The sequence below is a fragment of the Propithecus coquereli genome, unplaced genomic scaffold (genome assembly GCF_000956105.1).
Source record: "Propithecus coquereli isolate 6110/MARCELLA unplaced genomic scaffold, Pcoq_1.0 Scaffold526, whole genome shotgun sequence".
NCBI lineage: Eukaryota > Metazoa > Chordata > Mammalia > Primates > Indriidae > Propithecus > Propithecus coquereli.
Genome location: NW_012151130.1, coordinates 583,387 through 608,498, shown reverse-complemented (window position 1 = coordinate 608,498; position 25,112 = coordinate 583,387). Strand labels below are relative to the sequence as shown.

Here is a 25,112-nt window from a genome sequence, read left to right as displayed (position 1 = left end):
CCCTGTCGATCAGACCTGCTCAAGTCCTGGAAGCCCCCTGTCCCTGTGCTCACACCCTGCCTGGGGGGGACCCGCTGGAGAAAGGTGGCACCGCGGGTGTGCAGCTCCACTCCGGGCCCCACGTAGACAGGGCTTCTCCGGAAGTCTGCTCGGTGATGTTTTATCTACGGCCCAGACGTGGGCAGATCCAGATTCTGTTGCGCCCTGAAGTTTTTGGAATTAGACAGCCCCTCTTGAAGAAAAATAATACACAACGGCAAACAAAATTAGGCTCAGGGCCTAGGAAGGGCCACACGCAAAGCCGGTGCTCCAGGAGTCCAGAGAAGGGAGGTATCGCCTCCCACTGGAGATGGGCAGGCTCTGTGGGGAAGGTGGACTTCAGGGCGAGTCTTGGGGGGGGACAGAGTTGGGTGGGCAGGTGGCTCCCCCTGGGGAGGGTCCCGTGGCACTCCTGTGGGTGTGGTGGCAGGTGGGGCAGGAAATGTAGAGCAAGCGGTGGACTTCCAAGCTGGGACTCTCCTTTGAAGCGCTGAAGAAAGCGCAGCCTGAGCATCCCTGCCTTTGCACCTGGATTTCTGTGCCCTTCAGCTTCAGGGCGGGATTACGCCCTGGAACACGCAAGGTTTCTGGCCTGCAGCTGCAGACGTCTTCTTGGTTGTTCACATGCATGTGGTTGGGAGCCGTCAGGTCATATCCAGGGTAAACACCTGGGGGCTGAAGACGGCAGTCTATTCCCCGGTCTGGATGGCACCACAACAGGACGCAGGACAAAACAACCGAACGCGACCTTGAAGGCTGGGAAGGCATTGTGAGGCTACTGAAGACTCTCCAAGGGTCACAACCAAGAGAACACATTAATGCTGCTAAATGGACCCATGGAGTGACCGCAAGGAGCAAAGACATCTGACACTGACCTGCACGCCCCAGCCCTGCCCCCACAGCTTGGCTCAGCTGCAGGAGGGGAGGGGCCCTTCTTGCCGTGGGATCTGGCTTCTGGGAAGAGGAGAACCATGCCTCACATAGGACAGGAAGGAGACGACTTTCCAAAGTGGTTTTCTTCTTTGGAGATCTCAATTCATCTTCACCTTTCACCAGGCAGAGCTGCTGTGATTCCTACCATTTGGGAGCAGGGGAAGAGGGGTGGTGGAAATGGTGAGACAGGTGGGCCCCGCTGAGATCAGGCTGGAGCTGGGCAGGTCCTTCCAGCTGGACCACAAAGGGGATAGAGGGAGCTGCCACCACTGAGCTCCCAGCCAGTGCCAGTGCTTTGCGGTTTAACTAATCTCATCCTCAAACCAGCCCTTTGAGTCTGCTATTATTGTCCCCCTTTTACAAATAAGGAGACTCAGAGTTAAAGAATGCAAGAGAAAATTCCCTAAGATCCACGCCCCCTACCCCAGTGAGGGACAGAAAGTCAAGTTCATCCGACCTGAAATCACTCTTTGCACCAAAGCCCCTTCTGCTCAGGCAGGATCCTAAGATAGACCCCAAGACACCCACCCCCTGCTGTGCACCCAGTATAATGCCCTCCCCTTGAGTGTGGGTGGAACCTGAGAATATGATGATTAGATTATGTAATATATTAATAAGACTCCATCGTGGCAGATTGGAGGGGGAGAAACCAGAGAGACGTTCCTGCTGGCCTGGAAGACAGTATTAATAAATAGCCACGTTGTGAAATGCCAATGGGGTCACGTGGCAAGGACTGTGGGTGGCCACAGGCTGACACCTAGCAAGGGAGCGGGGCCTCAGTGTCACGACCACAGCCAGCTGAGTTCTGCCAACCACCAGTGGCTTACAGGGCCCCAAGCTCCACAAAGGAAAGCAGCGTGACCGACACCACAATTGCGTCCTTGGGATCAGGGGACCCGGCTCAGTGTGCCAGACCCCCAGGCCACAGAAACCATGAGATAATAAATCTGTGTTCTTTTAGGCCACTAAATTTTGATAATTTGTTAAGTATAGGAAATGAACATATTTCTCACCCAAACAGGTTCATTTCGCCTCCAGGAGTCCCATCCAGCCTTGAAAATAGGCACTGATCCAGAGAGAAATATAAATACTCGTGTTGCCTTGATGAAATTATGCCACCTCTCTAAGACTCAGTTTCCTCAACTGTCGATGGGGAGAGTAACAGGACTTACGTCACGAGCTTGGTGGGGGGTTAAATGAGATGAGGCACGTACGCTCTCAACCTACCTAGTGAGTTCTTAACACAGTTGCTAACAAAAATCACACTTCTATTCGAGTTACCGGCTCTTGGAGAGCAACGTGGGAAACATCCCAGGAGGCTGGTTAATTTTTTGGTAGTTATTTGCAAGGTTGAATTAATCTCCTTGCATTAGTTTTTCGGGGCTGCTGTAACAAAGCGCCACCAACTGGGTGGCCCAAAACAACAGAAACGGCTTCTTTCCCAGTTGTGGAGGCTGGAAGTCCAAGGTCAAGGTGTAGGCAGGGCTGTGCTCTTTCTGGAGGGCCTGGGCAAGGATCCGTCCCACGCCTTCCTCTTAGCGTCTGGCGTTCGCTAGCGGCCCTCGGCCGTCCGTGTCCTGCAGGTGCATCGCCGCTGGCTCTGCCCCACCTCCACGTGGCCTCTCTCTCTGTGGCCGTCTCTTCTCCTCTGAAGGGCCATTCTACTGGATTAGGACCTCCCCTAATGAAGTATGACCTCATCTTAACTTGATTACATCTGAAAAGACACTATTTCCAAATAAGGTCACATTCCCAGGTTCCAGGGCTTAGGACTTCAACATGATCTCTTTTGTGGGGGACACAGCTACATCCGTAACACTCTCCAATGCTAAAGATGTTGGGAACAGAATAAAAAGCCCTTAATAGCATCCTTTTCTCGTCTAACTCTCCTGCCTTTTCAGTGCCTTCCATATGAGGGAACCAGAAATGGAAGCCACCCCTGAAAAATTTCTGGAATGTTCCGGCCTGAGAGAGGCAAAGAACCCCCTCTGGTGTCTCCTCTCCCCTAAGATCCTCTGGAGAGCTGTGGAGCCCAGGAGCTGCCTGGTGCTGTCTGAGCGGTGAGAGACGCAAAGGCCGAATGAATTATGGAGGCGAGGGCGCAGGTGACAGGCGGCAGGCCCTGCAGGAGGCCGGGCCGACCCGCGAAGCCAAGAGGCAGACGCAGCAACATCCCTAATGACAGAAAAGCTGCTTCCTCACTTCAAAGAAAACCTGGCGCTGCAGATTGCGAGGGCCTTCTCTTCTCTCCCTGGCTCCTTGGTCCTCTCTTTTCCTGGTGGCAGTTTGGAGGAGGAAGGTGGCTCCGGTGACCAGATTGGCTGAGTCACAGGGCAGCACAGAGAGAGAGCTCTGAGCCTTGATGTGTGTGCTCCAGCCTGGGTCTTCCCACCACGGCACCAGGAAGGCACGGGCTATGGCGGACGCAGCTTCAGATGCTGTGCGACGGCTCACACGCTCCCAGGTGCTGCCCACGGGGACTCGTGCGGCCAGGCTGGTCACTAGCAGGGCGGCGGCTCTGTGGCCACGCTGTGTGCAGTTGCACGTGCCAGATCCACACAGAAAGGATGTGCAGCCATGAGGCATACACATGTGCTGCAAGTCCACCTCCCTCCCTCGGGCAGACCTGTGCTGTGCACACACCAGGGCCGTGTCCAACCTCGGGCACGCCAGCACCAGGCGTGAACCAGCACCCAGAGGTGCTGGTCTGCTCAGCAGCCAGACCGACAGCCGAGAGCCCCCCTATTCCCTGGGAGCTACACTTCCCAGGCTCCCTTGCCCTTGCTCCTGGGTAGGTTTGGTCTGTGGGAGGCTCTCATGGAAAAGAGAGGGTGGGAGGAGAAAAAGTCAGGGTATTTCTCCCCGTCTTCCTTAGACAGTGTTTCTGGCAGCTGCTGCATCTCCTCTGGGGGTCTGGAAAGCCCCACCCTCTGTGGTCCCAGCTCCCTCCATGAGCCAAGCACCTGCTGGACAGCTCGGCTCCGACTCCAGTAAAGCCGCTTTCTCTTGCTCCCTCTTCACCATACAAGGGGAAGGGGCTTTCTGCAGTTGCTCACGTCTGAGTACCTAGTGGTTCTCCCGTTTGACTTCCCAGGTCTTCCGTCACCCGGGTGCTCAACTCCCTGTATTAAATTCCTCTGTCCAAAAGACACAGAGCAGTTCTGTGTTCTCGGATGGACCGACTGACAGTGACGATAATGAGCATTTATTAGCACTGAGGATGGACCAGTGACTCTTACATACCTCAGCTCCTCAAATTTTCACATGGGTAGAAGATGAGGTTGATATAGTGACTCCACTTTGTAGATGAGGAAAATAAGATTCAGAGAATCTAAATCATTTGTCCAAGGAGAAACCTCCACTCAAACCCAATTGTAATGGAAAGAACACAAACTTTGGAACGAATCTCCTTTTAACTGCTTAGCAGCTGTGTGACCTCAAGCAAGTTACCTAATCTCCCTAAGCCCCGGTTTCCTAGTTCCTGAATATTCTCATCACCCCAAATGGAAACCCTGTACTCATTAAGCAGTCACTCCCATTCCCCACTTCCTCCAGCCCCTGGCAACCACTAATCTGTTTTAATCTGAATATGTTGGATACTTCATATAAATGGAATCACATAAGACGTGGCTCTTAAGGGGTGACTGTGTCCCCTCCCTCCACCAAATTCACTTGTTGAAGTTCTCACCCCTGGTACCTCATAGTGTGACCTATTTGGAAAGAAGGTCATTGCAGACATAGTTCAGATGAGGTCATTAGGGTGGGCCCTAATCCAGTATGACTGGTGTCTTCATAAAAAGAGAAATTTGGACACAGATACATTACACAGGGAGAAACCACACGAAGAGAAGGCAGAAATGAAGGTCATGCTTCTACAAGCCCAAGAACACCAAAGATGGCCAGCAGACTGCCGGAAGCCAGATTCACAGCCTTCAGAAGGAACAGGTTCTCTCTCACAGCCCTCGGCAGGAACTAATCCTGCCGGTGACCTTGATCTTGAACTTCCAACCCTCAGAACTGCAAGACAATCTGTTCCTGTTGTTTAACCTGCCCAGTTTGCATAAATTTGTTATAGCAGCCCTAGCAAGCTAATACAGTGGGCTTTTGTGTCTGGTGTCTTTCACGTAGCATGATATTTCTGAAGTGCATTCGTGTGGTTGCACAACTTATCACTGTGTTTTGGGTCCTCCAGGGCTTAGTCCCGGGGTGTTGACAGCTAGTGGTCTCCAGACAGCAAGTGGGCAGCAATGTCTCTCCCAGCCAGCACTGCAGGATGGAGACACGCTGGGGTGCGGAGGCTGCCGGCAGGCACATCCCTCCAGGAAATAGCTGAGAAGACCGCAGTGAGGAGCTCTGTTTCTTCCCTTCCTGTCTCACCTGTGGGACCCTGGGGTGCAGAGCTGACCCGTATCCCGCTGAGAAACAGGTACCAGCCTCCATGGCTCCTCCCACAAACCCAGAGAAGTTCGTGGCTCTCATCCTTCATCTAGAAGGTGGGGGCCTGCCGAGGGTTGTCTGGCACAAGAGGCAGGATGGAGAGGTGCTTAGGGACGTGGCAGGAGGGGCTGGACTGCCTGGGTTCAAATCCCAGCCCCAGCTCTGCCATTTAAATGCTCTGCCACTTGAGGGAGTTACTGTAACATGCTGTGCCTCGGTTTCCTTATCCGTAAATTGAGGACAGTTAAATAGTGAAGAAATTAGTTAAGACCTGAGAGTCTTGAATCATCGGCTCCAACCAGACCAGCAGCAGTCGGGCCCCGCCCAGGCCTGTGCTGTCACCCTGGAGCGAGCGTCCAGCCTCACTCTAAGTCCTCTGTCCTCCCACGTGATAGATCCCAAATCCACCCTCTCCTCCACTCTCCGTCCTGATTCAGGGCTCATCACCCCGGGCTGGGCTTTTCCAGGGTCTCCCTACCAGCTCTGCTGCCTCTAGCCGTGCTCCCTACTCCATCCCACGTGGGAGAGCCACAGCGAGCTCTCAGGACACAAGTCGGCTCTGGACGCCCTCGCGGTGAGACCCCCACCTGGAGACGCTGGCCAGGAGGGGCACAGGCAGGGTCCTTAGCACAGCGTGGGGATGAGGGACGGGCCCTTTAGCTTCCGGCCCTGCCTTCCTCCCCGTCCCCAGCTCCTGCGCCTCCTCTCATATTGGGCTTTCTGCTCCCAGAGACCAAATTTCTTAGGCCTTCTGGAACATACCCTGTGTTCCGTGCCTCCCAGTGGCTCTCTCCAGGCCAGAGACACGGTGGGCGCTGGGGAACCGTGGCAGGCCTGAGGGCGCGCCAGGTGCTTCCACGCCATCGCCCCGGCTCTGCCTGCAACGCTCTCCTCCTCTTCTCGTAGCAAACTCGCGCTCATCTCTCTCAACTGGCTCACGAGGCCGCCACCTAGAAAAACTTCCGCGACCACACCCCGGGCCTCAGAGGCTTTCTTCTCCCCGCTCTGTGCTGCTGTGGCTCCTCGGATATGCATTTACCACATTTCTGAGTAGAGCTGAACCAGCTGTCTGTTTGTCCCCCCACTCCCTACTGGACACTGGTTTCTTTGAGGAACAGGACAGGATTCTATTTTTCATCTGCACCCAGATAAAATGTCTGCGGAACGAATACAGAATGCATGGGTGACTGCATGCACGTGCGAATGAGTGAAGACGCGTGCCTCTGCATGTTCAATTCCCGTCTGGGGGATTCTTACACATTCTGCAAGACACAGAGCAAACGCCACCTCCTCTGGGAAGCCCTCCCTGACTTGCCCTGGCTGATAGAGGCCAGGCCTCTCTGGAATGGAGAGCATCCTAGAGCGACAAGTGCCACTCTAACATCACAAGCCTCACCCTGGTGTTCCTCACTTTTCTTGCTTCTTCTTGGTCTGCTCTGGACAATACAGTCATTATGTGAGTTGTCCGTTTTGTTCACTGCTGTGAAAACAAATTTCCTATCTTTCGAACGCTGCTTAGTAAGTTGCAGGCACTCCGTAAATATTTTCTGAGTGAATGAAATGAATGAATCTTTGGGCGCCCAGAACGCAGAACTCGCTTGGCTCGATGACAGCACGGACTCCCGGCCCACTAGCCGGGGCCGTCCTGGGGTGAGTTCAGGCTCAAGGTGAGCTCCAGTTGGACTCCGCCTCTGCTAGTCTGCCTTCCGGGGCCAACAGAATCCCCTTCCCGCGGGGTCGTGAGGGTCCCACGAGAGGCTGCAGTTCAGCGAGGCAGGAGCAAGTGGGAGGCCATGTCATTCTGAACAGCTCCGAGTCCCAGAATCCACAGATACGTAGTATCTTTTTCCTCCAGCAGTCAGTGTCCCCGGGAGGCTGGAGGCCCCAGCACCCAGCACAGGACTAGGTACACATTCCCAGTGAGCACTTGCTTTATTGACTAGGATTAAAGAAAACAAGGGCCGGCAGTTGGGAGTGGAGGGGGCAGGTGTGGGCTGGTGGCAGGCCACCTGGGAGTCCGTGCCTCCTCGGACCTATGTTTGTTTTTAATTTTTATTGAGGATAATACCTGGAGAGTAATCCCAGGAGTGCAGCTCGAGGAACATGTTTGCGTTGGTATAATGACCACCCAGAACAAGACGTGGAACGTGTCCTCACCTCTCAGTCGATATCCCACCACGGCAGCCAGTTGGCTGACTCCCCTGCCCCCCGGTGCTGCCTGCATTTGAGCAGGAAGGAGTGGAAGCACGCACAGTGTGATCAGACTGTTTTTCAGTCTGCTTTGTGCGAGCTGGGAGTCACCACGTGAACGCCAACAATCAGAATCTGGGTGTGAAAGCGTGCTGGCGGGTGGCACCCCCTGCCAAACACGGGTTCCGGGGCTTTGAAGTGCACGGCTCATGTCTTCTTAAAGGAGCTGTCTTGCACAGAATGATTTTCGCTTTCGTTGCTGAGAGCGCCCCGTCTTAAGAGCTGCCCTCAGTCTGACTGCAGAATCCTTCCTCTCCAGGCTGCATGAGTCAGACCCGGAGCCCAACGTCGTGTGCTGCTCTGGTCACGACGCTGTGCCCACCTCCTCTGAGAAGCCTGTTGTGCCAGCCCAGCCCACAGCCGGCAGCCGGGACGCACCTGTGGGGCGGGTCCTGGCCTTCATGTCCAGCCTGCTCCCCGCACTGTGGCCCTGGACCCCACCCCACACCCTCCTGTGTTTAGCACCGGGCTGGAGAAAGCTCAGAATGGGCTTTGGAGCCCGAGACCTGGGTGCAGATGCTGGCGGGTGTCACAGGCCGGTGAGCCTCCCACCAGGGAAGTGTCACCCATGCTGTGTTGTGAGGATGATGCGAACTCTGAGGCGCCTGCATGTAAGAGATCTTCAGTACGTCACAGCTGCCACCATCGTCACCTGGGTGGTGGTATGGGCCGAGTGACGGGAATGGAGTCTGACGCCAGACAGCCTGGGTTTGAATCCTGACTTCACCACTTGTTGGCTCTGGGGCCTCGGGCAAGTTCCTTAACCTCTCTGTACCTCAGTTTCCCCTCTACACGATGGAAGCAGTGACGGCACCTGACTCACTGGTGGCTGAGGATTAAGCATGTTCATAGATATAAAGTGCTCAGGGCAGTCCCCGGCACGTGGTAAGAGCGACGGCAAGGGTTAACTCCTTCTGCAATAATGCACCTGATTAAATCACGATTAATTAAATAATTAAATAGGATGAAATCCCAGCTGTTATGAGGATACAATGAGATGACATGTGGAAAGTTCTTGAGATCACACATACGACACTTGGTTGACAATGAGTGCTCAGTAGATGTTTGCTCTTGTTTTTTAAACTATTCGTAATTATGGATCTTAAACAGAGAAGGGAGCAGGAGAGTGTGGGACGGAGAAACAGTCAAGGGCGGCAGGGACCGTGCAGGGCCAGCCTGGGCACCTTCCCGCTCGGGGGCGACTCGGCAGCCCAGCCCTGAGAAGCGAGGAGCATCTCCTGCAGGTCTCGGGCTCAACGCCTCCCCAGTGCTTGGCACAAAGGCTTGTGTATTTCAAGCCAGAAATAATCTGGAAAAACAACCAGGTTAAAGAACAACAACAACAAAAGGACACAGGTAGGCCAGGCGCGGTGGCTCACGCCTGTAATCCTAGCACTTTGGGAGGCCAAGGCGGGCGGATTGTTTGAACTCAGGAGTTTGAGACCAGCCTGAGCAAGAGCGAGACCCTGTCTCTACTAAAAATAGAAAGACATTAATCAGACAACTAAAAATATATATAAAAAATTAGCCGGGCATGGTGGCGCATGCCTGTAGTCCCAGCTACTCGGGAGGCTGAGGCAGGAGGATCGCTTGAGCCAGGAGTTTGAGGTTGCTGTGAGCGAGGATGACGCCACGGCACTCTAGCCTGGGCGACACAGTGAGACTCTGTCTCAAAAAAAAAAAAAAAAAAAAAAGACACAGGTAAATTTCCTTCCCTTTTCTCCAGAGATGGGAAGACTAAGGAAGGACATAAAAATTGTTTCTGATAATATGAAGGGCTCTTAAGAGCTGAGGAGGAGTGCCTTGTTTTCAGCTCCGGGAAAGACCGAATATGAAGCAAGGCACAGGCGCTACCATTGGAGCGAATTTGATTACATTTAAGGAATAATGTTCTAGTCCCAGTACTGGGCATCTCAGCTGGAGGATGCTGGACTTGTGACCTGTCCCCCTCCATCCGTGGTCACTCGCGCTTTTACCTTAACTAAGACTCCCGCTAACAACTAGCAGTGGCATTATGAGCACCTGGCAACAAGGACCCAAGGGGAAGCTGACACCTCTGCATTGATGGGCATTCGAAGGGTCAACTGACTCATGGCCACCAAGAGCAAGGGATCGTTTCGGGGCAGTACAAGTCACAGCAGAAACTGTCTTTTCTCTGGTATTCACCACCCAAAGACTTTTCTAAAGAATTTACACAAATGGAATTGGCCATGGGAAATTTTTGAGACAGAAGAATCCTTTATTTTATAGAGTTTGAGGATTTTTGGTGCAATGAAGCATGCATAAACTTGCCACAGGGAGATCTCTCAGGGAAAAAAAAAGAAAAGAAAGCATCTTCTGTTCAAACTTCATTGGATTCATATTTTAAGAAATCTTGGCCAGTCTGGCTCAGGCAGAAAAATTCTCCCTAGGGAACCTCTCACGACGCAGCTTTCCTATTAAGTACTTAGTTTTACATATGTGATAAAAGTTTATAAGAGTATATATCAGGGTTTTATTTCCTTTTCACTTACTTTTGTGGTCAGTTTTGGCACTTTTATTGTAGGAGATGGATTTCTAGGGATGGAAACCCAATGTGTAAATTGTACTTGCAGGAAATAAAGATTCACCTGGGGATGGCTCCGAAAGGCTTTGATCCAGGAACCAATTTGGTTATAAGTCAGAGGTAGCCTGGAATAAGACGCTGGCAAGGAGTCACTGGGCGTGGTGCCTGAGAGTGTGTTCCTGGATGCATTTAAGAATAAAGAGGACAAACACTGTCACCGCTGAACAGACAGACACATCCATTCATCTGTCTGGAGACTGGGCTTGGAAATTCTTTGCATTTAAATATCAGGTTTTCATTTTTTCCCCCTCACCATCACAGAACATTCGAAAAAGACAGAAGATCAAATAAATCACTCCTGGTTCGCACGACCACCTGTTTAACATTTTGGTGACTTTCCTCCCAATATTTTTTTCCAGCCTAATAAAACAGCCATCTCCATAGTCACATCTATTTCGTACCAGATGATTTTTAAAGGTTCCACGTCTGTGGGCTTTTGACTCACTCAATTTGCTATTTAATAGAATTCTCCTCATGTTTAATAACCCTCTTAATAATTGCGGAGTTAAAATAATACATTTTTATCTAGGAAATGCCTCGAGAACTTTCAAAAGACTGCCTCGAACAGGAGGCAAAGATGGCAGACGTGAAAGGAAAAGTGGAAGAAATAATTAGAAATACGAGGAAGAAAGAAGGGAGAGAAAGGGGGAAGACGAGAGGGAAGAAGGCACCAGGGGAGAAGGCTGATTTGAGTTGCAGAGGATGCTCGTAAAAGAGGGACCCCCAGGTTGGCCAGGTGTGCATGGTGATGGGGACACTAGGGGTGGCAGCCACCCCAAGAGGGACCCCTGGGACACATGAGAAACAGCCACCACAGGGGAAGGGGAGCTGACCAGTATGAGGGTGGGGATGGGCCTGGGGCCAGCAGGCAACTCCCAATAGACTGACCCTCAGGGCCAAAGCCACAGGCCACGCTCGACGAAGGGAGACCCTCCAAACAGTTAAGCAAAGGGGGCCTCTTTGCCCACCAGGCATCTGGCCTTGACTCACTCTCAGGAATCCGTGGGCAGAAAGACAACCGAAGCCGTTTTTCATGCAAGAGGAGTTGGACATCAGGAAAAATCAGAGCCCCTTTGTATGACATGCCAAACTGCTGAAGCTAGAAAATGTCTTGGGCGCGGGCTCAGATGCGAGCCGGGGACAGCGTGCTCGCCCTGGGGAACCCGGGCCGTCAATGTGCACTTGTTATCGGGGCTTTTCAGAGCTGAGGGCCGGAAGCAAGTGTGGGGTGTCCTCCCCCCACCGCATGTTAATGACGAGCTGGTGACACGGCCTTGGCCAGACTGTCCGGCCCCTGGAAGGGAGCCTGGGTGTCCTGAGATGTCCTCGGGGAGTGTTTGGGGACCCGTGTTCTTTTTCCTGCGTGTGGTTTGGTGTGTGGGCTGGGGGTGAAGTGGGCAGGAGGACCCGGGGAAGAACCCTCGGAGACACAGCCTCACTCCAGTCCCTTCCCTGTCCCCACGTGCAGTGTGGTCTTTGGGTTGGCAGATGAGAATAGCCACCACGCACTGAACACTTTCATCCCGGCCGCAAGCCGAGCACCTGCGTGTTTACTGCCAGCAAATCCGCGCAGGACCAGTGCTAACAGCCCAGGTGCAGAGAAAGCAGCTGAGACTCAAGGAAGGTGCGATGACTGGCTGAGGGTCCCGCAGCCAGTAGGAGGCAGAGCCTGGATTCAAACTCTGACTCACTCTGGGCTCCGGGCCCTCCACCACGTCCCGCCTCCTCTCCAAGACGCCGATCATAAGAGCTGCTGTGTATTCCAAGCTGGGGTGAGACAGATGTGCGTGGAGCCCCACGTGTATTTCCCATTTGACTCTCCTGACAACGCAGCGGGACGGTCTCGTTAGAGCACCCGGAGGCGCCCCTAGCGTCCAGGGCGTGCTCTGATGCTCCCCGCGCACCCAGGCCGTATTCTGTCTCTCCTGCTGCTGGGGCCCTGGGGCCGCGGGAACCAGACAGTAAGTGCCCGGGCCTTTCTGTGCCCGCAACGCCTGGCTCGAAGTCAGGCACTCGGTAGGTGCCCCATAAATGCCCGATGATGACAGAGTTTTAAGTAACTCTGCTCTCCCGGGCAGCCTCGGGCCCTGCGGGCGCCGGTGTTGTTGGTGGCTCTTGGAAAAATCGAGAGGGAGGCGAGGTCTGGTTTCAGCAACCCCTCTGCTCCCCACCCCAGCGGCCTTTTCTGGGCAAGGCCCCTTCCCTCCGGCACCAGCCTCCCGTCCCGCTCTCCTTCTAATCCGTCTCCGCGGGGCAGGACAGGGCCCCAGGACCAGCCACAGCATTTGCTGGTCCGACACAAAATGAAAATGTGGGTGGTCTTGTTCAAAAATGATTAAGAACTGCAAGACGGTGATAGCAGAGCATGAAATGACGGGGAGGGCCCTTCTGAGCACAGGGCCCTGTGTGACTGCACAAGTCCCAGCCCTGGTGACACCAGTCATTTTACATCCTTCGCACACGACCTACTAGCAGGGTCTGGGTGTTTCTACAGCAGTCTGTTTTCAAATTTTCTGGACCTCCCTTCCCCCCAAAGATGATGAATGACAACACTTCAGGAACCTGGATTTCAATCCTCCTGGATGGCCTCTTGTAGCACAATAAAAAATCTATTGCCTGGACTCTTACCCAGAGATTTGGTTCAGAAAATACGGCTGCCACTGTGCCATTTGTCCCATGAGGGAACCCAAAGCACTCGACATTTACAGCCTGAAGGGCTAGTCACAGGGCATGGTTTCCGCCCACCCAGCAGGTGACTGGGACATTGAGCCCCCAGCCAGGCCCACCTCCGCCCCCCGGACATGGGTGCCCCGCGCCCCAGTGCGTCTGCAGCCGGGCTCCCTTCCTGGTTCTGCGTCTCAGGAAATGGCTCTGCTGCCGGGTTTTGCAGGCTGGGCTCAGGGCATCTTCCTGGCCTCCTGCTTCTCTCGCCTGCCCACCCCGCACCCCCGCCAGGGGCTGGGCCACCTGAAGTCTCTGGAATCCACCTGTTCTTCTTGGATGCCCAACAGCTGTGGCCTCCTAACATCACCACCTCAGCTCAGACCCTCATCAATTCACTCCGGTGACAATCACAGTGGCCTCGCGGCAGGTCTCCAGGCTCCAACCCATCTGCCCCACGGGAGGAGTCTCAGCACAAAACCCCCTCAACGCTGTGTTTAGGATCGAGTCATCTCTGAAGCTGGGAAGGGAAGGCCCTTGTGGCCTGGGCCAGCTCCTCTCCCCAGCATTGTCTATGGCAGCTCCAAGTGACAGCCACCCCATCGTGCCAGGACTACCCTCGGAGCTTTCCATGTGCAATCTCACTTCATCTTTTTGACATTCCATTGAGGTTGGAGGGATGTCTTGTCATTATATCCCCATTTTGCAGACGAGCAAACTGAGGCTCAGAGAAGCTGCGGAATTTGCCCAGGGTCACAGAGCTAGCACAGGGTGCAGCAGGATTCAAATGCAGGTCTCTCTGACCCGTCCCAGCCCCTGTCCTATTAACCATCGCCTTCTGACTCCCCTCTGCACAGCCGGGCTCTAGGAGAGCTGTCAGAGAGCGGGGCGGGGCTAGACGCTTGGGGCTTGGGGTATTGGGAAATGAGTCTCACTGAAGGGTGTCTAGCTGGGGGACGACGTGCTCTGGTTTATCTTTTACATGATGTTTCTGGCTGTGTGTGGACAGAGCAGGGGGAGGCCGGTCAGGATACTGCTGCGGGCACCGGGGGGGAGATGGCAGGGCTGGGAGGGTGAGATGGAGAGAAGTGGAGGGGAGGCAGGGGTGGGGCTGGGGGTGGAGCCCAGCACAGGGGACGGTGTAAGGAACCCCCAGGGGGTGTGGCAGAAAAGGGACTCTCCCCTTGTCTCGGCAGTGGCCAGCACTGTGCTGGGCAATGGACTGGTGACCGGCCGGGTGGGAGAGGGAGAGGGAGATGCTCTTCAAACTCGGCCACCCCAGCCAGCAGCACGGCCATCGCCCAGGCCACCACCAGCAAGCTTGTCCTTGCCAAGGTGAGGAAAAGAGGCCAAAGCCAACAGTGTTTCCAAGAAAATGAGCCTGAAGTCACTGTCCCCTCCGAGTTCCTCTGCGGGAGCACGGCCACTGTGCTGCTCACAGCACTTCCCAAACATCCTCTCATTGGAAATTCACACAACCCTGGGGGGCGGGGAGCAGGGAGGATGAAGGGACAGAGAGAGGATGGGGGAGGGAGGAGGGAGGATGGGGGAAGGAGAAAGGAGGAATGGAAGATGCAGGGAGGGAGGAGGAAGAAAGAATGAAGAGAGGAAGGAGGGAGGGAAGGTGGAGGGAAGGATGGAGAAGGAAGGGAGGAGGGAGGGCTCAAGGGAGGAGGGATGCAGGGAGGAGAAAGGATGGAGGGATGATGGAGGATGAATGAGGGAGGAGGGATGGAGGGAGGAGGGATGGAGGGAGGAGGGAGGGATGGAGGTGGAAAGGATGCAAGGAGGAGGGAAGATGGAGGGATGATGGAGGAAGAGGGAGGTAGGAGGGAGGATGGGGAGGGAGGAATGGGGAAGGGAAGGATGCAGGGAGAAGGGAGGATGGAGGGATGATGGGGGGAGGAGGGATGCAGGGAGAAGGGAGGGAAGGACAGATATTATTTGCCAATGTGACAGCAGAGCAAACAGAGGTTCTAGGAGGATAAGGGACAAGCCACAGGCTGTCCAGATGGCTAGTGGCAGAACTGGGACCAGGCCACAGGTCTCCCGACTCCCATTCCGACGGTTGCCACACTCCAGCACTGTCCTCCTGTACCCTGGCCCTCCTGTATGGCGCCACGTGGGGAGCCCACAGCTGCAGCCTCACGCACAGTGTGAGCCCTCGGCAGGCGTTGGTAAGCGTTGGTGTGATGCGTGGACGGGGCTATGACACCCCCAGCGCCCTCTCCGTGTCTGGGCAGCAGTGTGGACACTCAGCTCCCATCCCCGAGGCTCCTGGAAGTCCTCCAGTTCCTTTTGGCCTCCTGGGCGCCACGCTGGGGCACTTGGCAAGCTCGCTGCCCCAGAGAATGTTATGCTTGGCACACATGCCACCACGGGTACTGCGTGGTGTGGCCCCACCTCGGCTCCTGATTCAGAGCCTCAGCCCCAGAAGCCATTCAGAGTGTCCTGCCCCTAAGAAGTGACAAAACGGCACCAGGGTCCCCACGGGGGGAGGCTCAGCTTCCTCCTTTGCTGGCCCCTGGAGGCCAGTGAGCTGACTTTTGCTCATGTTGGCTGCAAAGTTTGGGCAACTTATTTCTCTGGGAAAACGTTCAAGTTTCAGGAAACACGGAAATAAGGAGAAAGTGATGACATGTTGTAAACATCTACAAGGTGCCAGGCACGAGAAGGGGAATTTTGTGTGTTTTCTCACATAACTTTCACAACAATACAGGGGTTGATTCTATGATGCCCCTATTTTACAATGAAGGAACTGGAGTTCAGAGAGGTTAGGCAATTTGTCTGAAGACACACAGCTGACAAGTGGCACAGCCTAGACTCAAACCTGGGTCTGTGTGACTTCAGTGCCGGCTGCTGCTTCCATGTGGACTAACGGGGTAACAGGGGGTGGAAAGAGTCAGCTGGGACAAGCATCCAGCCCCCGCCTGTGTCCCTGGGGCCAGGAGGTGACAGAGGGTGGTGGCGGGTGAACCAAGGAGACTGACGACTTTTAGTCATCTGGTTTTTCCCAGGCTCTGTCTGGGGCTTGAGTCAAGAAACTCCTCTTGGCCTTGGCCCTTTCCACATTCTCTTTCAGAAATGGGGCAATGATGGGGATGGAGGACAGCTGAGCGCCTCCGGCCCTGTGGGCTGGATGTGGCGACTGGGGACCTTGCTCTGGACTGCGGTCCCGGGGGTGGGGTGTCGAGGTAGGAGAAGAGCAGCTCCAGTTAGAACCCAGAGCCCTCCCAAGCCCACGCGCAGTGACGCCATCTGTGGCTGGGGACATACACGCTAGAAAGGCCTACGAAAGGAGCTGGGGCCGGCTTCACAGAGGCGGCCGGCTTGAAGGCTGGAGAGCGGTCTGGGGAGGGGTGGACACCAGGACGAGCGGTCTTGATGCTGTGGGGAGCAGAAACACTCTGGGGACTCTTTGGACCCAAGTCCCTCTCCGTCTTTCAGACCCCAGCCTTGCTCCAGGGAAGTCCGGGGTGGGGGTAGCTGGGGACCTGGTGCCAAGGCCGGCTCGGCTAGCGTCAGGCAACCCTCTGTGCTGTCCTGGAGCCCACAGAGGGCCAGGGTCTGTGGGGGTGGTGCTGTCTACTGTGCAAAGACCTGGAGCTTCCCCAGAAGGGTCCCCCATGAGTGCTGGAGGTCGGCAGCTAAGTCCTCCTCTGGCTCCACCTCCCTGGACGCACACGGCACCCCTCCCCCAGCCTCGCGGAATGCAGGTGCCAGGGACGGTGCTCATTCCACCCAGACGCATCCTCGCAACACTCTGCAGGTGTGTGCTGGGTTCTTTCCCACTCACTGCCTCATTACCCCGTTTTCTAGACACATGAACGACAGCTCGGAGAGGTTTGCTAACCTGCCCAAAGCTACACAGCTTCCTGGCAAAACAGGGATTTGAACTCAAGGCGTCTGATCCCCAAACATGGCCTCTTTCCCCTGTCCCATGCTGCCTTGTCCATGGAGTCCATTTTACTGTGATAGAATGTCCTTTGATGTCCCTTGTCTAAGGGACGTCATTTCTCCCAGGCCTCTGCATCCGAAAGAGCTGGGCTTCTCTTATGAAATAGTTCCCTTTTATTATGTGCACTCTGCCAAACTTCGTCTGGTCCTGCTCTTCTCTTTGTCCTGGCCCCCAGGAAGCTCAGGCACAAATCCGGGGCCCAGCTCTGGCCACACCCCAGCCTCTGCAGCAGGCACCGCGCACGCTAGTGGGACTCCACCATCGCCTTATTTTCCTGCTTTTATTTTTACCTCCACCCCAGCCCCCCACCTCTTTTATTATTTAGCTTGCCCCTTCCTTTTTTCTTCTTTGGTTGGAGCAGGAAGAACTGAGCAAACAGAGTAAAATCATGGGATGTAATTTCTGGAGTTTGGAAAAGATTTTCATATGAAGAAATTGATATGCTAGAAAAAAAGTCCTTTGTCCTCTACCGTGCCCTGACTTGCTGCTCAGAAAAGAGGGTCTTGTGTGGCACTTCCCAGAGTGCCACCAGGGATGGGAAGGTCAGGGGGTGCTTGGGAGCCCCTCCCTGGGGGCTGGAGCCAGTTTGCTCCCTTTTCGAAGCTGTCCCCCGGGGAGTGAGTGGGCCTTGCACACAGGCGAGGGACAATGTCCTTGCTGAGGGACAGGCTGCGTGGAGGGCAGGGCTGCTTCTCTTAGAGTGTGCATGGGATAACCGTGACCTGGAGATGAGCTCGGCACAGAGGGACCCGGCAGGAGCAAGGTCCCGGCGTCCTTCTGCACTTCTTGCCACTCCCCCATGCTGCAGTGGTTGCTTGGTGTCCCACCTTGGCCCAGGGACCGGCCTGAGGGGAGCCCTAACCGGGCAGCCCACACCCACTTCTGCGCCCAGCTCTGTGGCTAACGAGCTGTGCGACCTTGGCTAAGTCCCTGCCTAGCCGGCTGCTCCTGAGTCCTCGGCTTGCAGCAAGGACCGGGCTGCATCGGCCGTTCCCAGCCCCAGTGAGGACGCAGGCTGGGCGTCACAGGACAGCAAGCATCACTGGTAATAAAGGACTGGTGCCAGCCCCTGCAGCAGACACCAGGTCATCCCGATAACAGGGTCACTGCCCCTTACTTGTGTTCCAAGTGCTTTCTCGAAGGGTAGAAGTGAGTGGAGTTCCAGCAGCTTCCAGGAATTGGGCCTGCCCTCATCCCCTTGGGCTCTGCCGACCTAGACGCTTTCCCTAGACCTGAGTTTCTCCACAGGGGGCAACTGTGTGCCCCCAGGGACATGTGGCAATGTCTGAAGGCATTTTTGGTAGTCAAAACTGGAGAAGGAGGGCCACTGGTTCCTTCATCACACTGGACGGCCCCCCACAGCAAGAATGATCCCGCCCCAAACCCCAGCAGTGCCGAGGGTGGGAAACCTGCCCAGTCTCGAGGCAGCTGATGACGGACTCATAACCTTTGGGGCTATCTCGCGTGATCGTGGTGCGCCTGAGTTATGCCCGGTGGAACTTTCTGGCACGACTTTTGGCTGTGGAGATGCCAGGTAGTGGTATCAAAATCTGGGAACCCCCACGGGCATAGCCTTGATTTTCTTCCCCCAACGGCTCCTCCTTCCGCCTTATTTCCTTTGGATGTGGTGCCACGACCTGGCGTAGCCCCCAAATCTGGGCGGTCACCCTTCATTCCTTGCCCGCCTCCCAGCCTTCCCTCCACTTCTCCCTGTCTGCTGCTGCTGTTTAGCCCCGGCCTGCCGTCGGGTCACCTGCAGCCACAACCAGATGTGTCTCCGCATGGCCCCCTGCCTCCCGGAATCTCCACTCTCCACGTGCACCGGAGGGTCTTTTAAAAACATAACTCAGACCACCTTTCCCCCTGCCCCAAGCCCCCGACAGCAGAGACCTCCTGTAAAATAGCACAAGCCCCGGCCCTGACCTCAGAGTCTCCTGGCCCCAGCCCCTCCCCGCACACCCCTGCTCTGTTTTCATCACGACACAATCAGCGCCCAGAAGTGCCAACTCCCCTGTGAGAATGTTGGTCCCAGGAGAGCAGGGACCTGTCTGTCCTGTCCACAGCTGTGACCAGAGCCTCGCATGTCTGACAGAGACCAGGTGCTCAGCGAGCATGTGTGGCATGAATGAATGAATAGAAGCATGCCCCGCGGGCAGGTGACTTACAGCCCACACGTGTGTCTCAGCAGAGACAAGGTTGAGAACCGCTGAACTCAGTAATCTCAAAGGCTCTTCAAGCTGGAGAAAACTCCCTCCTCCTGCGTGAGCCTTCAGTCAGGCCAAATTGAACCGGATTCAACCTGGAAGCTATGGGCAGGGACTCTCTGGGGCTTGTGTGGCAGAAAGTCAGAGATGGGAGGAATGTTCCAGGTCAGCCAGGCCCCGTTTTCAAATGAGGAGGCAGAGGCCCGCCAGGCTGTCATCTGAGCACACTGCCGCTCCCGTCTGGCTGTGCCATTCTTTGTCTCCCTCCTTTCTGAGACCCAGGGTCAGGTGACCTGAAGCCCCTTCCTACTATGTACTTCTGTGACTATGTCCTGGAAGTCCTCAGCATCCGGCCTGTCTGTGTAGACTGACACAGGGATTTGTTTGGAAGACCTGCTGTTTTCCTACTGAGCCTTTCTGAAGCCCCTGACATGGGACTCCTCCAAAGCTGGCTCAGTGGTGGCACCATTAAGTCAGTCCCCAGGCTGCGGTTCCCCTAGACCCCAAGCTTCTCCTCACTAAGTCAGCTAGCTCCAGTTAAAGAGAGAAAGGAGTAAAGAACAGAGGAAGAGAGAGAAAGAGGCAGAGAGCAGAGCAGTAAGGGAAGGCACCTCTAAGAAGGGACCTCCAGGGCCCCTTCCAGAACCACTGGAGGGTGAGCACTAATTATGGAGCATGGGCAGGAAGGGAGAACACCCCCGCTATGGACTACATGATTGTATCCCCTCGAATTCCTATATGGAAGACCTAGTCCTCAATGTGAACAATGGTATTCAGAGACAGGACTCTGGGAGGTAATTAGGGTTAGATGAGGTTGTGAGGGTAGCAGGGTCCTCATGATTGGGTTAGTGTCCTTATAAGAAGAGACCAAGAGCCAGCTCCCTCTCTTTCCAGCGTGAGCACGCGGCGAGAAGGCAACCAGCTGCGAGCAAGGAACAGAGCCCTCACCAGGAACCGAATCAGCCAGCGCCTTGCTCTCGGACTTCCCGGCCCCAGAACTGCGAGCAGTGTGTACCTGCTGTTTGAGCCGCCCAGTCTGCCATGCTTTATTGCGTCAGCCTGCGCTGACTATATCAACCCCCCCTTACCTGCCCCTTCCCAAATCCATGTGAAAAAAGGATGGAGATAAAGAATGTCCCCTGAGCAGCGGAAAACAGAGCTCCTACAGTCAACGTCAGCTGTGGACCCAGACGGCAGAAGTCAATGCTCAGGAGCTGTGGACGTCTTAATCCTCATCTTCTACACCGATGAAAGGCAGATAATTAATATTTACCTTGAAGCGTTGTTTGGCAGTTACATGAACTCATGTGAGGCTTGCGTGAAGGTCTTCAATAAGTGATGGCTGTTTGTATTAACACCGGGGGCAAAGGAGGGCCTGAAGGGGAAGTTACTAGCTGGTGGCCCTCAGTGCAGCGGAGACAGAGTCCGGTTCTGGTGGCTGTCACCCACTTGGGCCTGAATGAACAGGCTGCATATGGGTCACTGTGAGAGAAAATGAAAGCGAACACGGATAGGAAGAGTTTCCGGCCCAGGGCCAGGTCTGGAGTGGGTGGAGAAAGGCCAGTAGATCAAACCTCCCTGAATGGTCCCATGTTGGGCATGTGGTTTAAGGCAGAGCTTCCCGGCTGACCTACCTCGAGAGTTCTAGGTGTGCTGGAAGAGTGAGCCTCCCACCTGTGAGCACCTGGGCAGGGCCTGGGGCAGCTAGAGCCCCTCGGGGAGACGGCCAGGGCTGTCCTCCCCTCCCACTCCCCTAGGGTACAGTGCTAAGATTTTCTTTTCCTCTAAGTGACATGGTGTGAATAAAGGTTGGGTACACTGGTGTGCAGGGTGCTGCCCAGGTGAAGAAGGTGAACATGATGGGGGCAACAGACTCTCTCACTCTCAGGTTCCAGAACCTTCTTTGTACCTTCCCCTGCAATGCCCAGCACAGAGCTGGCACAGAGTAGGCACAGGGGACACCCCTGGCATCGAGGCTGCCCTCTTAATACTCTGGCAGAGCTGTGAGGGTGTTGCAGGCGGCTCCATCCGTAGGTGACATGGGGGACATGGGAGTGGAGGGGCACTGCTGAGGCCAAGCCTTGCCCGGACCGTCTGCTCTGGGCCCAGAGCCCTCCCAATGGAAGCACAGTGACCCGAAGTCCCAGCGAGTGCTCCAGAATTAGCGGTGGGTGTTGGGGCCTTGGAATGTGGTCACGAGTTGCTGCCCTTTGGGCTGAGTCTCCTTTTCCTCTCCGTGTCTACACAGGGTCTCCCGTCCCCGGCACACAGTTTGTTCACGTGCTATACCTGCCCAACTCCAAAATGCATTAGAGACTGAACGAACGTTGGTCGATGATGCCTTTGATTGCAAAAGGATTTATTACCCCTTTCCTCTGTCCCCAACCCTGCTGGGTGTCACCAAAGATACAAAGAAGGAGGTGAGGGTCTCAGGGAGATGGGGCAGGGGGCAGATGAGCTATTGTAGCAGGGACAGGCCAGTGCAGGACTCCGTGGAAAGAGAGAAGAAAAAGAGACAGAGACAGGCAGACAGGCACAGAGAGATCGAGAGACAAAGATTGAGAGAAAGAGAGAGACACAGACAAAGCAGAAAGAGAGAACAGAAGAGTGTGTTATGCAATTTGTGTATCAGTTGTGCGTTCCCACTTCTAAATGCCTTCATGCCGCCACCAGCCCGACCTCAGAGCTGAGCTCCACCGGGTAGTCAAGTACTTGGTTCTATTTTTAATGGCAACCCAGAAGCTGTTTGGGAAAAGGCAGGATGATATGGTGGGAAGAGCTTTGTAGTGAGACAAAGGCTCAAATCTGGCCTGGCTGCCCCCTACCTGGGTGTCTCTGGGCAAGTCCCTGAACCTCTCTGCACCTCGTTCCCTCATCTGCAGATGGGGGTGAAGTCAGCGCCCTCACAGGGCTGTCGTGGGCATGCCACGTGGTAACATGCACAAGGCTCTGCACACTTGAGTATTTTGACACTTTCCAAGCGAGGGGTGGGTAGCAGGGGAGACGCAGCTCTGGGGGCGAGAGAGAGGCTGAGGCAGGGTCAGCCCTGGAGAAGCTGGGAGCAGCAGTCTGCATGGGTGCCCCAAGTACAGCGAGGGCTGGGCTCTCCTGGCCCGGCATCATTTATGGGAAACAACCAGGAAACTGAATCCGCTGTTTTCGAGTTGCCAGCAGACCTTCAGGGTTCTGCTGTTGCATCCAGAGTTTTATTAGCTGCCTGCTGCAGTATTTGCTCAGTTTCAGCTCAGCTCTTTTTCTTTATCTTTTTTTTCCCATTTTGGTTTGGACATAATGTTTTGGGGTACGGCGTAAGAGAGCAGGTGGAAATAATGTATTTTACACACAAAAGTCAACACGGAGGTAACCCTTCCTCCACGCCCCCAGGAAGGAACTGGGGTCACAGTGCAGTCCGGGTCTCAGCCCTGGCCACTTGCTGGCAGGTGGAAGCATCGTAGGCGGTATCAGACAGCTGAGAGCTGCTGCTTTCCGGATGTGCTTTTATGAGATAAACAGGCAGTTCCCACCCAGGCTGAGGGACTATCACAATGATTCTAACCATAACAAGGAACCTTGAACCAGCTCTGCCAGCCCTGGGTCCTACAAGGATGTTCTGGCCCTCAGATGTGGCCTGGTTTGCCCCTCAGAACCCCTGAGCTTTGGGAAATGAGACAGAGGCAGCCCAGTTCGCTCTGTGAGGTCCCCCAGATGGCTCGCTCAGCCAGCGGAGCCAGCTGCCCAGATCAGCCTGGGGCTCTCTTGATGAACACCGGAGTGCAAACGGCTCGAGGCAGCTGGCAAGATGCTAAGTGCAGCATTAATCCTAATTAGGATGAAGAATTAATAAAGAGGCCAGGCTTGCCGGAGTAGAGGAGTTAGTTCCAATTTCCCCTGGGAAACTGGAAGGCCCCAGGTCCACGTGTGCCTTCGGGTGGCACCGGTGGCATGACTGATTGCACTGGGCAGCTGGCACGCAGTGGAGCTTGTGAGGCAGAACACGGGGGCATTGCAGCCCATGCTCTGTATCCAACTCAGGTGCTGTGGCGGGTAGTGACGTGGGTACATTCTCCAGAGAAGAGGAGTGGGTGTTCGTGATCAGAGCAATCGCACACCCGAAATGATGTTTCTCAAAAGAAAACAGGAGGGTGTGATCGTGGGCCCACCGGCTCCTTTGTGTGACAGTTTCCCCAACTACTGATTGCCATTTCTGTTACCTGAAGACTCCACTGAGCCCTGGCATTAAGCTCCAGGTTGCAAAGGGCAAAGCAGCCCCGTTTGGGAGTGGGCGTGGGAGCCGGGGGTGAGCAAGGTTCCCCACAAGAATGAGTGTGGTCTGGAGGCGGGGGAAGGGGGACGTCCGACTTCACCAAGCAGACCCAGCTTCACAAAGCCTCTTTTCAGATGACTCCAAATGGGACCAGAAAAGGGCTATCGTTTAAAGAGCTCCCTACAACCTCCACCCGGATCCAACCACGCTGAAGGATCTGCAGGAGCTGCAGCTGCAGTGGGAAGGCTAGGTATGAGAAGGAACTTCCCCGAGAACTGCGGGGCGGAGTTAACACACGGGAAAAGGTAACAGAAAGAGAGGAAATTCTGTCCAAGGATTCTTGAAAAATCGAAGGGTCACTCCACCAACTCCCACCACCCGGTCCCCAGTCTGAGAGCCAAGACCAAGCAGCACGACCTGGCCGCGACCAGACGGCCCCTCCACAGCCACCTGTTAGTTCAAGTTCCGCAGCTGGGCGGGAGGGCGCCCGGAAGGCGCTGAAGCCGAGCGCATCCCCGCGTTGGAGGCGTCCGGGCCCCTCCCGCGAAGAAGCCAACAGTGGGGTACCCAATCCGGGCGGCAGAGGCAACCCAACCTTACCGCACCTCCTGCTCGGCCTCAGGGCGCATCTGGGGGTCGCAGCGCCCCGCCCCGACGGGCGACCACGCCCCTCCCAGGCCGTTCCCAGTCCTCAGCTAGCCCCCCGCACCCCAGTGTCCAGTTAAGGTCTCCGCCGCTTCCCTGCCCAGGGGCCGCGACCGAGGGCTCGCCGCCTCAGCTGGGGGAGACTCGGGGTCGCTCCCCTCGCCTGTCCCCCACTGCGCCGGGGGGAGGGGCCGGTGACCCCGAGGAAGAAGAGGCGGGCGTCGGACTGGGGCGACCCGGCTCCCCCCAAACCCCTTCGAGCGGAGCCCCCACCCCCGCCCCCAGCCCTGGGCCGGGCCCGGATCGAGCGCCGAGCGGCCCGGGCGCGCCCCGCCCCCGGCCGGCCCCGCCCCAGGATGGCCAGTTCCCATAGCAATCGCACAGACACCGGTTGCCAAGCAACCCCTCCCCCTCCTCCCTCCCCTCCTCTCGGGTCCGCTCCCCCCAAACCCCAGCCTCCTCCCGCCCCCTCACCAGCCTCCACCTCCCCCGGGGGCGCCGGCGCGGCCCCTGGGGATCTCTCGGGTCCCGGGCTACGCGCGCGCGCGTGAGTTTCGGTGTGTTTCATTGTGTCTGTGGGCGAGGGGGTGTGCGTGTGCGAGTGGAGAGTTTGTGGGATCGGTGTGTCGGGGAGGTCCCCAACCGGGAGGGACGCGAGTTGGTGCACAGCTGGCTGCTAGGGGACCCGCCCGCCCGCTCCGGCTCTTTGTGTCTCGCGCGGAGCCGGCGCTGCGCCCACCCCCTCCCCGGCCCGCGGCCCGGGCTGTGCGTGTGTGTGTGTCGGGGGGAGGGTCGGGGCCGGCCATACCTTCGATGCAGCACACCCGCCACAGCCCCGAGTGGGTGAGGTCGCCGCGGGCGCGGCGGGGCGGGGGCCCGTCGTCCATGGTCAGGTTGGTGCCGTTGCAGATGTGCGCGCTGGAGTACAGCCAGTAGTCGGTGCCGATGGCGATGGCCATGAGCGAGAAGGCGGCGAAGGCTCCGGCCGTGGTCAGCAGCATCTGCAGCCCGCGGTCGCATCGCACCATGGTGGGCGCCTCATAGTCCGCCGCCCGCCGGCCCGGCCCGCCGCGCCCGCCCGCCCTCCTCCCTCCGCGCGCCGCTCCCGGGGCGCCG

General features: G+C 56.0%; 1 protein-coding gene across 1 annotated transcript in view; it reads right to left on the bottom strand.

The window, feature by feature from the left end:
• The window catches only part of CACNG4 (calcium channel, voltage-dependent, gamma subunit 4), a 51,628-nt gene extending 26,562 nt beyond the window's left edge, over positions 1-25,066 (bottom strand). The window contains exon 1 of the mRNA XM_012656899.1: positions 24,805-25,066. Within this exon, the coding sequence (XP_012512353.1) occupies positions 24,805-25,024 (220 nt within the window). The 5' untranslated portion in view covers positions 25,025-25,066. The remainder of the gene's footprint in view (positions 1-24,804) is intronic.
• Positions 25,067-25,112: the final 46 nt, after the last annotated feature.